At 38.0% G+C, this 12,644-nt stretch overlaps 1 protein-coding gene across 1 annotated transcript; it reads right to left on the bottom strand.

Moving 5' to 3' along the window:
* Nucleotides 1-5,925: 5,925 nt before the first annotated feature.
* ING3 (inhibitor of growth family member 3) lies at nt 5,926-12,060 on the bottom strand. The gene is made up of 12 exons (XM_053463147.1): nt 11,931-12,060; nt 11,725-11,796; nt 10,917-11,017; nt 10,284-10,349; nt 9,912-10,008; nt 9,565-9,636; nt 9,358-9,477; nt 9,037-9,200; nt 8,693-8,883; nt 7,656-7,851; nt 7,092-7,130; nt 5,926-6,684 (listed from the first exon to the last, which is right to left on the bottom strand). The coding sequence occupies exons 1-12, from the start codon at nt 11,956-11,958 to the stop codon at nt 6,568-6,570; spliced, it is 1,263 nt and encodes a 420-aa protein (XP_053319122.1). The 5' UTR covers nt 11,959-12,060; the 3' UTR covers nt 5,926-6,567.
* Between the last annotated feature and the right edge of the window lie 584 nt (nt 12,061-12,644).

The following is a 12,644-nucleotide window of genomic DNA, read 5'->3' as shown; positions in this document are numbered from 1 at the left end:
CCTCCGGCACGGCAGTATGCATAGCCTGCGGTGGGAAAAGGGCTGGGTGGGCCTGTGCTGGCATGAGGCTCACCGTAAACAGGGGGACCCCAGAAGTACGGAGGCTTCTGTTACCCCCATGCTTGTACTTTGCTTGTCAACTCTGACAAGTGAGGTACTATTTACCTTGGGTAACCTGAGATCTAGCACACATTGCATGTAGTGTATTTAAACATAAATCCCTAGGGCTATGTCTCTATTATGTGCTTAACCATACAATTAGAATTATTTTTTCCTATAAAAAAAACAAAACATTAATTTAAGAGCATTTCCAAAAAACATAATTTCTGACAAAAGATATAATTTCTTAGTATTTTTCCCAGTAATGTAGCCCATTTTGCTGAAAAAGTAAACTACTGTAAATACATCTGGAAACAACATTATGTTCTTGAAGAAAGTTGAATTGCAGATCTCCAATTCAATTGACTAATGTAAGCTTTGGTAGAGAGACAGAAATAGAAGAATATTTGGTTTTAGTGCATACTTTATGTTTTTATAGCCAGCTGGAGATTTTAGGAAATTACATCATACTGGCTGCATTAGTTTTATTCCAAAGTATACTAAACACAGTTAACTACAAAAATATGAGCTGTAAAAAAAACATTCTTCCTTTTAGTGACGCACTATGGAGATACTGTATATACATGCAATCTCCCAAATATTACATTTTATACATACATAAAATAAATCAATACACTGGGGTTTATCATTAAACATGACAATGTATCTGTATTAGGAAGACACATTGGGGTGGATTCATAAAAAAACTATTAGTTAAAAAAAAAGAGAGAAGAAAAGTAATCCAGTGGTAGGCTGGATTGCCGTGAATGGTGGTTCCTGGTGAATTAACTGTCCCAGCACAAGACTTCCATTATAAATGGATGGATGCCTCCCGTTCTCTATGGAGCCTCAATAAAGTGATTTTAAAAAAAAATATATATATACATATATATATATATATATATATATATATATATATATATATATCTAGGCTTAACTGAGGAAATCCACTGGAACTGCCATTAACTCTAACCGTGCCAGATGTCTTGTGCAGACTTTATGATTGGATGCCTCCAGTTCACCAATTATTTTTTTTAAAAAATAATTAAGAAAAATAAAAGTTAAAAAAAAGTGTGCCAATAGGTTGTCAGCTGATCTATAGTTCATCTAGATAGGCTGGCACACTGAAAAAAAAAAAAACATCTGTCCCTGATATCTGGAAAGTGACCTCAGTTTAACTACCTTGCAAACTCTGTGTATACTGCCTTACATCCTAAACAATAGAAAATGTTACACTTGGTTTACACTACCAAATTGTAACAAAACATCAGAAGCTTCTTATCATGTATTCAAACAGAAGAAAAACAAATCAATGAATGGTATATAAAGATTCCACAGTAAAACAATATTAATAGTACTAAAGTACCAGGTGGGACGTTCAGCATTATATACACTCATGGGTAGCGCTATATTTTTATGGGCTCCAACACTACCAATACAAAGCAAGAATTCAGCTCATAACCAGCGAATACCATCCGAAAAGCTATCTAAGGTATAAATATCCGGGATTACATCACACTACATGGCCATATACTGTATTGCTTAGCCTGCTACTACATCAAAGTACCCCAAGTCTGGTGAATCCTATGGCTATATTGCTTAACCCTAAGGTTTGGTCTGAACCTGCAAATTTGCATAGCGAATAAAAAAGAATAATAATGCATAAATCAAGGATTCAATATATGGCCATATAGTACAATAGAATCCCCAATATCTATTTTTGAATAGTATTCACTTGGTATGGGCTGAATTATTGCTTTATATTGTGTATATATTGGTAATTACTATTTCATTTGTAGAATGGCAATTACTAATAAATATATACGGTGCCACCAACCTATACACACATTTGTTTTCCTTTGTGATAAATGTGATTTTTGACTTTAAATATGCAAAATAGGGAACAGTTTGGACTGTTCACAGATTACAAATTTTTAAACATCACAAACTCTTTGCCAAGTGTCTTAGATTATACCGCCTGTTTATTTTTGTCCTTTGTTTATATTTAGCAATTATGTTGACTTCTGTTTTTTTTACAAAATTATTAATGGAGAAAAACAAAAATGCTGTAATGTGGCCAATAAGGACTAATAAAAACGGACCAAAATTAACTCTTCTTCAGGATTTCTTCTAACATGTTTTAAAGTATGGTGGGAAAAATGAGAAAACCACAAAAACCTGCTAGAGTTAAAGGTACCAATTTTGATAGCAATCTATCAAGATGATGCACATAATATAAAACCAATTTTTGAAAAGATCCAGGAATTAAGAAAAGGACATTGTGCTACTTACACAGAGGAATGAAGTAGAGTTTATACATCATATACCTCTAACCCAATGGTAGAAACAGTACATGCTTACCTAGGGATTTCCTTGTCACTTCACAGTAGCAAACTGAGAGGAAGATACTGCTGCTTATCCAGGTAGGGCTCTCCCTTACCCTCAGTAAAATAACAAAGAGCAACTCCAGATACACTCATCAAGAAAAAACATTCTGGCAAAAATGTACTGTTTTCATTTAATTTCAGCAAAGCGGGAATGTGGTAGAGCTTGGCAGGACAGTGAAATAGAGTGGCAACATTGGGACTATGATATGCAACGCGGGACAGTTGGGAGGTATGGTTTAATAAAGCTTATAGGTTAGGATCAGGAAACCACAACTTGGAGCCTTGGAATGTTTTTTTTTTGTTTTGTTTTTTAAAAAAAACATCCAGTCGGTAATGACTTGCAAGGGTATGCTCATTCTTCCACACTGCCACTCTACAGACCTGCTCCATAGCGGACATTTGTTGTCTCTGCTGGAGAGGTTGAGACAGCCCAAATAAAGTGAGGCTTTCATCCCAAGGCAAGTTCTTTACCAGCAGCTTCCATAATAGCCAGCTCGATCCAACAAGAAAATAGTAGCTCAGATACCTTCTGTCCATTCCTGGAGCCAGTGTATGAGACAAACAGGTTAGATGATCATCTCCAAGGTGCTGTGCTATCCAAGTATATCTGGTGGCATCTCTAAAGGTCTAAAGAAAATGGCAAGACAATATGCTGAATAATGGTTTGAACAGTGACAACATTAGGTGAGAACACTTCCTTTCTAGGCCATATTTCTACAAACTGCTTTCATGAAATGCTTAAACCGTAGCTGTAGAGCTAGCCCTATAATTCAGGAAAGCACTCACTGTATCAGTATAGACCTTCAAAGTTGACATGAATTATATTTTCCCAGGCTAACAGAGCCTTTCAAACTGCCAGAAGTTTCAGAAAGTTAAGAGAGGATCTTCCCACTATGAGAATCTAGAGTCTCTTTCCAAAATGCAGATGGTGTGCAAAATCCTTCTTATGCAAATCATATGCATTATTCTGGCCTCTTAGAGCACTTCTGCATCAGGGCTGAGCCTCGGTACGTACCACTAGGACAACCTCTCCTCATTCCTCCAATCAGGGTAGTGGTAGTCCTTGTGGCGCATGTGAGGGTGAGTCCGGAAAACAAAATTGAAACGAAAATTCTGGACTTTTAGCTTCATTTGTGTTTGTTTCGCTGGGGCCCTTTCTCGTTTTCAGAGATTCATACAAATGAACTAAATAAAAATTTGTACAAATCTGAATGCATAGTCCTGTATTGTGTATAGTGAAAGCAATGGGATTTCTCCAAAGTCTTCCCAGTACTTAAACTATGGATTATGTGGGGTCAGGTCATTTATTCTTCTTGGAGAACTTTTAAGTGAGGGAGTTGATATCCCAACTCTCTTGCCAACACTCCCTTTAGTGAAATGTCTCTGCGGCACCAGGAAAAAAGCACCATGTCAAACAGTAATGGCTTCTTATCCTTCATGCTGTCAGAAACAGAGCTTTTGTATGAAAGCAATCTGGGGCCTTAATGCAGAGGGAAGGCAAGACTGATGGGTGGTTTCATTTCATCTTTCTGGACCAAACAGAGGTGATCAGTTCCAAGGTCTGGATTAGGGCATCTAAGGCTTAGGGACCACCTCTTGGAGAAAGTAAAAAAAAACATCAGCAACTGGGTGTTCTCCACTTCTTGAAGAGTGGATATAATGTCTAGATGTAGGCCCCGTTCCTACAGTAACACACGACAATTCTGGAAATCTGCAGCATAATTCAGGGACCCTCTGAACAAAAACAACCAAAAATCCAGAAAGACGAAGAGTTAAGAGCAAGGTTTTTTAAATAAAAATATCTGCCTGATTCTTGTACTCCCCTGCCTGTGGAGATAAATGCCCTGGGGTCTGCCTCTCCAATCTCAAGGCTCCTGCATCTAATGTAACCATCACTCAGGACCTCACTTGCCAGGAAAACCACTTGAACAACAGACTAAAGTCTCATATTTAACTAAATAATGTGTGCCCCAATTTGCATGTAGTAAATCACACCCGTCTTCACACAGTCTAACCGGAATTGCGTTAAAAGTACACACACATCTTTGGATACTGTGCTATTCCTTTAAGAAAAAAAGATTCATTATAAAAAGTATGTAAAAGCCCTCAAAAATACAAGGAAAACCTCCCTATGTGGTGATTATAAACGTATTATATTGCACATATTATAAAGCCAGACATGCTTGTCCCTAGCTGTGTTGTATCTTAGTTTTTGATTAAAAATGCATTCATATTCCTGTCTAGGGAAAAGCTTTTCTTATTCATTTTAATCTATGCTAGTATTTAGCTGCTGGAAATCGCCATTTAACAGTGCAGAGATAAGGTAAGCCACACAGCCAAATGCACACTAAAGGGAAAAATAAAGGCAAATGGTCATGTTGACACAATATCATCATAGGGTAACAATATTCTGCTTCTGTGCAACGTTCTGAGACACACAGTTTATATATAAGTATATATAGATTTATATAACAACCATAGGTCTCGTAACGGCTTAGCTCATACTTCCTTTTGATACTCTTCACACCACAAGTGCCCTGAGAAACATGGCCTCACCATAACATCAGTGGAACCTGCTTGGTTTTCCCCCACCTTTGGGAGTAGTCTTACATGAAATGTGATTAAAAACTATGGTGTTCTCTAGAAGCACTAGCTTTTAACCCCTTAAGGACAACGGGCGGTTTTTAAATTTTGAGCCCATACATGTACAGGCTGTCATTAAGGGGTTAAAATAAAAACATGCTTGAAAATTCTAGAATTTAAATAATAAAACGTTTTTTTGACAGAGGTGTGCTGGTTATACATAAGATTGTAAGCCGGCCCGAGGAGGGTCCTTATTACCTTTGGCTCCAGTAAATCCAAACCGATAGACCATGCGCTACGCGTTATGTTCTGTCCCGTTGTGCAGCGTTGTGCTGTTTTTACCCTAAGCCACTAGGCCAGCGGTACACAATGCAAGTCCTCGAGGGCTGCAAATAGGCCGCAATGTTTGGCGTTTCTGACGTGGTTAGTAGAACGCCATCTCAATTCACTACTTGTTTTCAGGCATGGATACAGGGAATTCCTGGTCTGTTTCATACGTTCAAGGGCTGGATTAGCGCTGCCCCCTACTAGTTCAAGATGCTAAATACTGCCTTGTCGTAAATTAGAATTTTGGTGAGGGTGCTGTCTAACTATGAATATTCTATACGGGAAGTTTGACTTCTCTGGATAAGCAGGACATCGTTAACAGTCATATACAATGGCAATTTGACTATAAAACGTCACCCACGTGACTGGCTACAACAGAGCCATCCAGGCCTGCAGACAAATGGCCAGAACCATGGGACTTTTCTCAGAAGCTCTACTGTCTTACCATGAACTCACTACTCAATAACTATGCCTAATTCTGAATTGCACAATAAAATGTCATACTCTGATGTTTTGTAGCAAGACAGTATTTCTATATACATTGGAGCATGGAGTTTATTTTTATTTTTTATTTTTTTTTTAAGTATAACTACTATGTAACTACCTGCACAAAAAATACACATCTGGTATAAAATTGATTACATCAATAACATACTACACCATACTTTTGTGTAGTAACATACAAATGCTAAATATGTACATTTTATTCCTTAGATAGCAGAAGACTAAATCATGTATCCGTGTAAGCAATGGACACCAGCCCAACAGCCTAAGTACATGGCTTGTTTTCTTCAGCCAGCTGAATTTCTTGTTTCATAAGGAAATCGTTCATATAGACTTAAACTTGCAAATTACTGCAAATGTATACATTGCAGTAAGTTTTCATTTTATTTACAGTCTTACATACTAGCCTGGAATATCTGGAACATTATGGTCTCAACACAGAATGTACAATTAAAATGAAGAAAAAAAAAGCCTTAATGGTCAATACAGTCAATTTATGCAAAAACACTGAATATGTACAAATACTGCGATCGAACTGGACAAGTGTTGCAATATACAACGCAACCAGCAGAATGGAAGTTGAATAGGTGTTGGCAAGCCTCTCCTCCATGGCAAAATATTGAGTTCACGCTTGTAAAAAGATAACATTTTGAAGGAGACAGAAAGCCTATTTATGTCTACTGCCTCTTCTTTTCATGGCAGCGGTGCATTGTGGGCAATACCATTTGCCTTTTGGTGCTTCTGACAATCCAACACATCCATAATGGAACCATTCAATAGGACACTGCAGAGGGGAACATAAATTAAGGAATTAAAAACATATAATAAACTAAATAGACATATGTAATAACAGGACAAGCAACACAATCGGTTGAGAAAGTGACCTCTATTACTCTTACTGTAAAGGGCAGATGTTATAGCTAGACTAGAACAAGCGTAGGGTCATTGCAGCAAAGCCTTGGCTGACTACACAGCTTCCAGAAGGCAGCACTCAAACGCCATACTCTGACTAGCAGACATTCAAAGGCAAATTGCAACGACGTTATATTAAAATATAGCACATGTCCAGCAATGCAATATATTATATATATAATATATATATATATATATATATATATATATAATATATATATATATATATAAAACCGACTCTGTCTGGCATTGTTTTATTTACTAAACTTAAGTACTTACATCTTGGTTATCACATCCTACCATTTCTCCATACGATACCTAAAGTGAAAGAAATGTTCAGTAAATCATGGTATGTTTCACAAATGTTCATCGAAAACAATGTTAATCTCTCAATTGTAATGTCAAACTGCTTTGGCAATAGCTCACTATACAGTAAGTCATAGATGAAACAGAAGTTAAAGCAACCAGCATGGGGGGGGGAAGCTGGATGGGATATAAAATAGACATTTTGTGGCCTGAGATACACAAACACACAATACCGTACAATTTCTGTAATTTTACACAGTGTGTTTTCTCTCCACAAAACCCTGCTACAACTCTGTTAAAAGAGCCAAATATGAACCTAATCTTTTACTAAATGCGATTACTATAAAACTGTTCTGCTTTATAGATGGGTCTTACAAAATATAGTAAAATATTTTATTTCCAATTGCATTAAGAGTGCCAGCTATGTTCCTATTCCAGTCACTTCTGGGAGCACTGTTTATTAATCATGATCAGCACTGCCAAGGACGCATACATGCAGGGTGGAGGCAGAGAAGAAAAATCTCTTTAAATACTGACCTGATTGCAAATGCAATAGCGAGGTTCATTTGGATCATAAGTCCAATCCACTTGACTATTAGAATCAGACTCTGGAACACCTGCAGCTTGCTGATGAGACAGTTCATGCGCTAAAGCAGATGACGATGAGCAGGACGATAAAGACGACGATGAAGACGACGAGGAAGATTGCTGGCTTGTAGATTTGTTGTTGTTCCTAAAAACGCATGTAATTTCCTTTAGCTCTCTGCCATAAATAAGCTTAATAAATGTATATTAATCTATACCTATGCCTTTATATTTGGGTGCTTATTTACCAAAAAGCACCTTTAGGCCCCACATCAATATAAACATTTCTAAAGGAGACAAAAATCATCTAGGTGACCGATGTCTAAAAATTAAAGCGGGGGGCAATAAACAAACTAATAAAATAGAAGTGAAATAAGATGCAATGTATTCCTAAACAGAAAAATTACCTTGTTTGGTTTTCCTTCATGCCGTTTCAAAATAAAAGGTGTATTAACCCCTTCAGGACCGGCGTCCTCGTACCGCGTCTTCCCTTGAAGACCGCAGTTTTATTTAAATATTTTAATTCCGTGCTCTTGATTCGCTTCAAAGCGATCAAGTGAACGGAATTGAGGGGGAGTGGCTGCTACAGATTGCTGGGGACACCCAGCAGTCAGTAGCAGCTGCCCCTCGCGATCCCAGCGTTCATAGCGACGCCGGGTCGCGCATCATCGATGCCGTACCTGGTACGTCCCGGTCTGGGGGTGACGTATGACCAGGAATTACCAGGTATGTCTTGGTCCTGAAGGGGTTAAGGCCAAGCCTAACAATAGAATGTACCAGCAGAAGATTAACATACTATAGATTCGATCATAATACATTCACAGACAAATAAAAAAAAAATAAAAAATAAAAAAAAGGAGCTAACTAATCTTTGTTGTAACAGATCAATGGGACAAAAGCATAGAATTTTTTTCAGCTATTAAATAACTTTCAGTGTACTTTTAAATAAACACGGCTGAATAATTAAATCACATGCAGCTTTAACTTACTTGCTTTTTCGGCCACTTCTTGAGTCTGTGGTCGCTGATGATGTTAAGGTCTGAGTTAATGTAGAAGCCAAGGCTGAAGACGAGTAGGTGGATGAATCTCTAGGCAAGAAATCTCTCCCAAGTTGAAAATCATTGTTTTTAAATGCTTCATAGCTTGCTTTCAGGCTTGATGTCCTTCTCCCTTCTTTCATCTATGCAAAATTTTAATAAAAACTATGTACATCAGAATAACCAGTCACTACATAGTACATAATAATTAGCCCACTGACTTCTAGTACCTGTTTTGACATTTAAGTGTTAAAATGGTATTATATATAGAACACAAAAAAATGGCGAAATCATACCTGTGCTGTTGCTTGCACTGCTTGCGCCGCAGCCATTGTGATAGCTCCTGCCCCGGCTCCAGCGCCAGATGAGAGCGTACTCAAATTATATGTCGTCAGCGGCTGAGTGGCATTCACACTGTAGACATTGTTGGTGGATGATGAAGACAAGTTATTTCTACATCCTATAAAAAGAAAATTCATATAAAAAGGGTTGAAAACTATAGAACCTATGTTAGGATAAAGTAAATAGCAGTTGAAATACTAAAAAGCAAGTGACTATGTTTAGTCACTAGCGATTCTAAAATCGCACATGAAACTACACCACAACATGAAATATACCAGAAGCATTTTCCTTAGTGGCATCTGATGTAAGGGTTGACAATAAGGCTTCAGATTTGAATTTCTTTTCTGCTGTATGGTCTGTGGTAGAATGATGAGATGATGGGTTGTGCTTCCTTTCTACAAAAACATTAAGATGTTCGTTTTATACTGCAAGCATGGAAACCGATAAAAATAATGACAGGTAGTAAAACCAGCTACACTTACTTTCTCCTGAAGAATGAGAATGTGCATGGTGGTTATTGACAGGCTGAGATGGTGTATCTAACTCCAATGACCCTGCAATAAAAAATTTAAATTGCTGCAGTGGAATAATGCTTTCACTGTATCTTAACTTAAAGGTTTACAGGTAGAACTGAAGGACCAAAAAAAAAACATATTACATTTACAGATAATTTCAAAGTACAACAGAGTGGAGAAATAGCTTTGGCTGGGGAAGCAGGATTTGCCCTATACGATAACACATCATGAAAGAAAAAATAAAATAAATAAATATCACACATACATATATACACACAAACACCTGGTTTATTAAAACACAATATTGTGCTTACGTCTCTCCAAAATTTCTGTAATCCCAGCATTGTCTGCCTCCAGTTCCATCTTAAACTTTGCCAATTCTTGGTCCAGTTTCCTCAGGTGGCGATCAACCTACAGAAAAATACATGGCAGATTTTCTTTGAAACTAAGTGGCCTTAAAGACTCAAATTGAAAGATTGATAGAAGGCAAAAGTCATTCAGTGTAACAAATCTTGAAAAAATAACGCCACTCGTAGAATCAAATTACAATGCAGTGGAAGAAGAATTGGGATCTATCCACTAAGAACCAGAGTAATGTAAATGGCTACATGTAACCATTTCCACAGGGATTATGCTATTTGAATAGGCGTGAATAATGATTTATACCCTGCACCAAAATAACTTACCAAATCGTAAATTTGATTTGCTAGCTGAACTTTTTCATCCGCATCTTCCAACGCTTTAAAGTAATCCTACAATTAACAAGTAATGATGAATTGGTTGCATTTTAATTATCGTTAGAAAAAAAATGCTTTTCACACATTGCCTCCAAACCGCATCCTTAAAGTCTCTAAAAAAAAATTACAAGGTGTCACTTTGCAAGGGGAACCATATCATGCAATCATTGTGCTTGCAAACTGACCAGCAAGTGCATGAGTGAAAGGTTATGTTTAGTAACAACATTTTCAGCAGCAAACTGTCTTTAGATTTCCATGAAATAAAGTTTTGGTTACTGTAAATAAAATATAATCAAGGCATTCCACTGATAAATCGCACGCCTCTTGCGAATCAGAGCAGCCCTTCATTGGGGTAACCCATATTAGGTGTATCCCTGGAAAATGATCCTATGCATAACGCGACCACCTCACCACCCTAAAAGGGGCAGCATTTCAAAATAGTTTAAGTACAAGTGCTGAGCAAGTGCTTATGTGCCCTTGGTAGACAAGAAAGATATTGAGTTTTTTAATATAAAGCACAGAGCATTGTGTGGACCAAATTCTATTACTGGAACCCACTCACACCTTTTCTCCATGACTTACTTTTTTTATTGAGGACATTTGTTCCTCCCTCCATTCCGGTTTATTTTTCTTCGCATTCACAAAGAACTCCCCCACCCTTTGCTCCAACTGGTCCATGGCATCTGCATTAAATGAAAGATCAGTACAGAGCAATGACCTACTGAAGCTATGATGGGTGTATAACCTGCAGCATACCGCGATAAAACTATTCCTATTAATTCTAAGTAAAACGTGTTTTTTTTCACACAAAAATAATTTGTGTGAGTACACTAAACGTGAAACAGGGGAATAAAGGTTGAAGAAAGACAACCATTACTCTTGTCCGATAGTGTAACACGTACACTGACTCATTTTGAATGTTTTTTTTGTTTTTCTATAAATTTTAATTATTGCTAATTTACATGTCTTCACTTCTATATCATTCCATATAGAAATTCTAAAGCCTTTGTAATACTTTAGAATATCTAAACATGTACTGCAGATAATTAAAAGAGCGGTATCCAAACTCAACATAAATTAGAGGAAAATATACACAAACGTAAGGGAAGGGGAAGTTTCATAAAGATTCCCATCACTTTAATGCCATCCTAGAAATGAATTGAGCCGCCGATTGTTGATGTGGGTAACGCACTGCCCCCTGACGGCAAGGCCAAGTATAACACAAATGGCATCTGCGCCCTGCTACCTTATCTGTCACCCCATTTCTTTTGCTTAGAGTAGTGGTAGTAGAGAGACCAGAGGCCTCGGTCAATACAAATCTTGCCAGCCATCATTAGTTTCATATATATTTTTTTTTATTGAAGAATAAGATAGAATGGAGCTCACGTACTCTGCACCTGCAAATCCATTTCCCGCATTTCCGTGAACCTGTCGCGGAGATCCATGGGAAGCTGCTCGATCACTGTGGAGAAACAGGAGGGAGGGAGAGAGAGGGGAGGTTATTAGGCGGTGCCATTTTCCGTAGCACCTCGGACCCCTTCACCCCGTATTCCCAGCGGCTCTCTGCACGGTTACCGTGCCTGCCTGTTCACTTACTCTCCAGGTAATCCTCAAGATACAACATCTTTGCTCCGCAAGTCGCCAGAGACTAGAATGCAGGGTCTTAGCTCTCGGAGACAATATGGCGCCGAAGCCGCAGTAACAAAACCCTGACAGAACGCTGCGGATAGCGCTGATTGGCCGCCTCATTCAGCGACAGTGCTATTGCTTTGCAGCGCACTGTGGGAAATGTAGTTCCTAAATGCCGCCCTCGGTCATTGGTTTATCGTTGTGTGTAAATTGTAATGGTGAACAATACACATGGATTAGTACTAACACTCTATATACTGAGGTTATAGGGTGCCATCCAGTGGTGTGAAAACTGGAAGAGAAGAAAGTTTTTCTTTTCTAAATAAAAACTGCATTTTAGGTTAATTAGTTGAATTTTTTTTCTATTTATGGGTTTATTAATGTGCAAATTGCAATTATTTAAAACCTATGGATATGGAGCTCTAGTAGAGGGGATTGGGTTTTGCAGTCATAGGATCCAGAAATAAAGCAGTCAAAAGCATGTATCTAATATGACATGCCCATTTACTATGCCATTTTGTCTAAAATAGAAAGGGATGAGTCAATGAATGAGGTTTAGTTACGCTAGAGACCCTGGTAGTGTCCTATGGAATTACAAGTAAAACATCAGTGGACTGGGCTGACAATGTCATTGGTGGGACAAACGGCGTTGTGGGTGGGGCCAGCCACCAACCCCTTTAC

The sequence above is a fragment of the Spea bombifrons genome, chromosome 4, assembly GCF_027358695.1.
Source record: "Spea bombifrons isolate aSpeBom1 chromosome 4, aSpeBom1.2.pri, whole genome shotgun sequence".
In the NCBI taxonomy this organism is placed as follows: domain Eukaryota; kingdom Metazoa; phylum Chordata; class Amphibia; order Anura; family Pelobatidae; genus Spea; species Spea bombifrons.
Note: the sequence above shows the minus strand (reverse complement) of the source record. Positions and strands in the feature narration are given on the sequence as shown.

Bases quoted from the DNA above. Each gene is read 5' to 3' on its own strand.
- ING3 (XM_053463147.1), bottom strand. From the start codon at position 11,958: ATGTTGTATCTTGAGGATTACCTGGAGA. The intron at 10,009-10,283 runs GTAAGTTATTTT...ATTTTTCTGTAG, and splicing joins CAAATCAAATTTACGATTTG to GTTGATCGCCACCTGAGGAA. The intron at 8,884-9,036 runs GTATGATTTCGC...AATTTTGCATAG, and splicing joins CAGTGCAAGCAACAGCACAG to ATGAAAGAAGGGAGAAGGAC.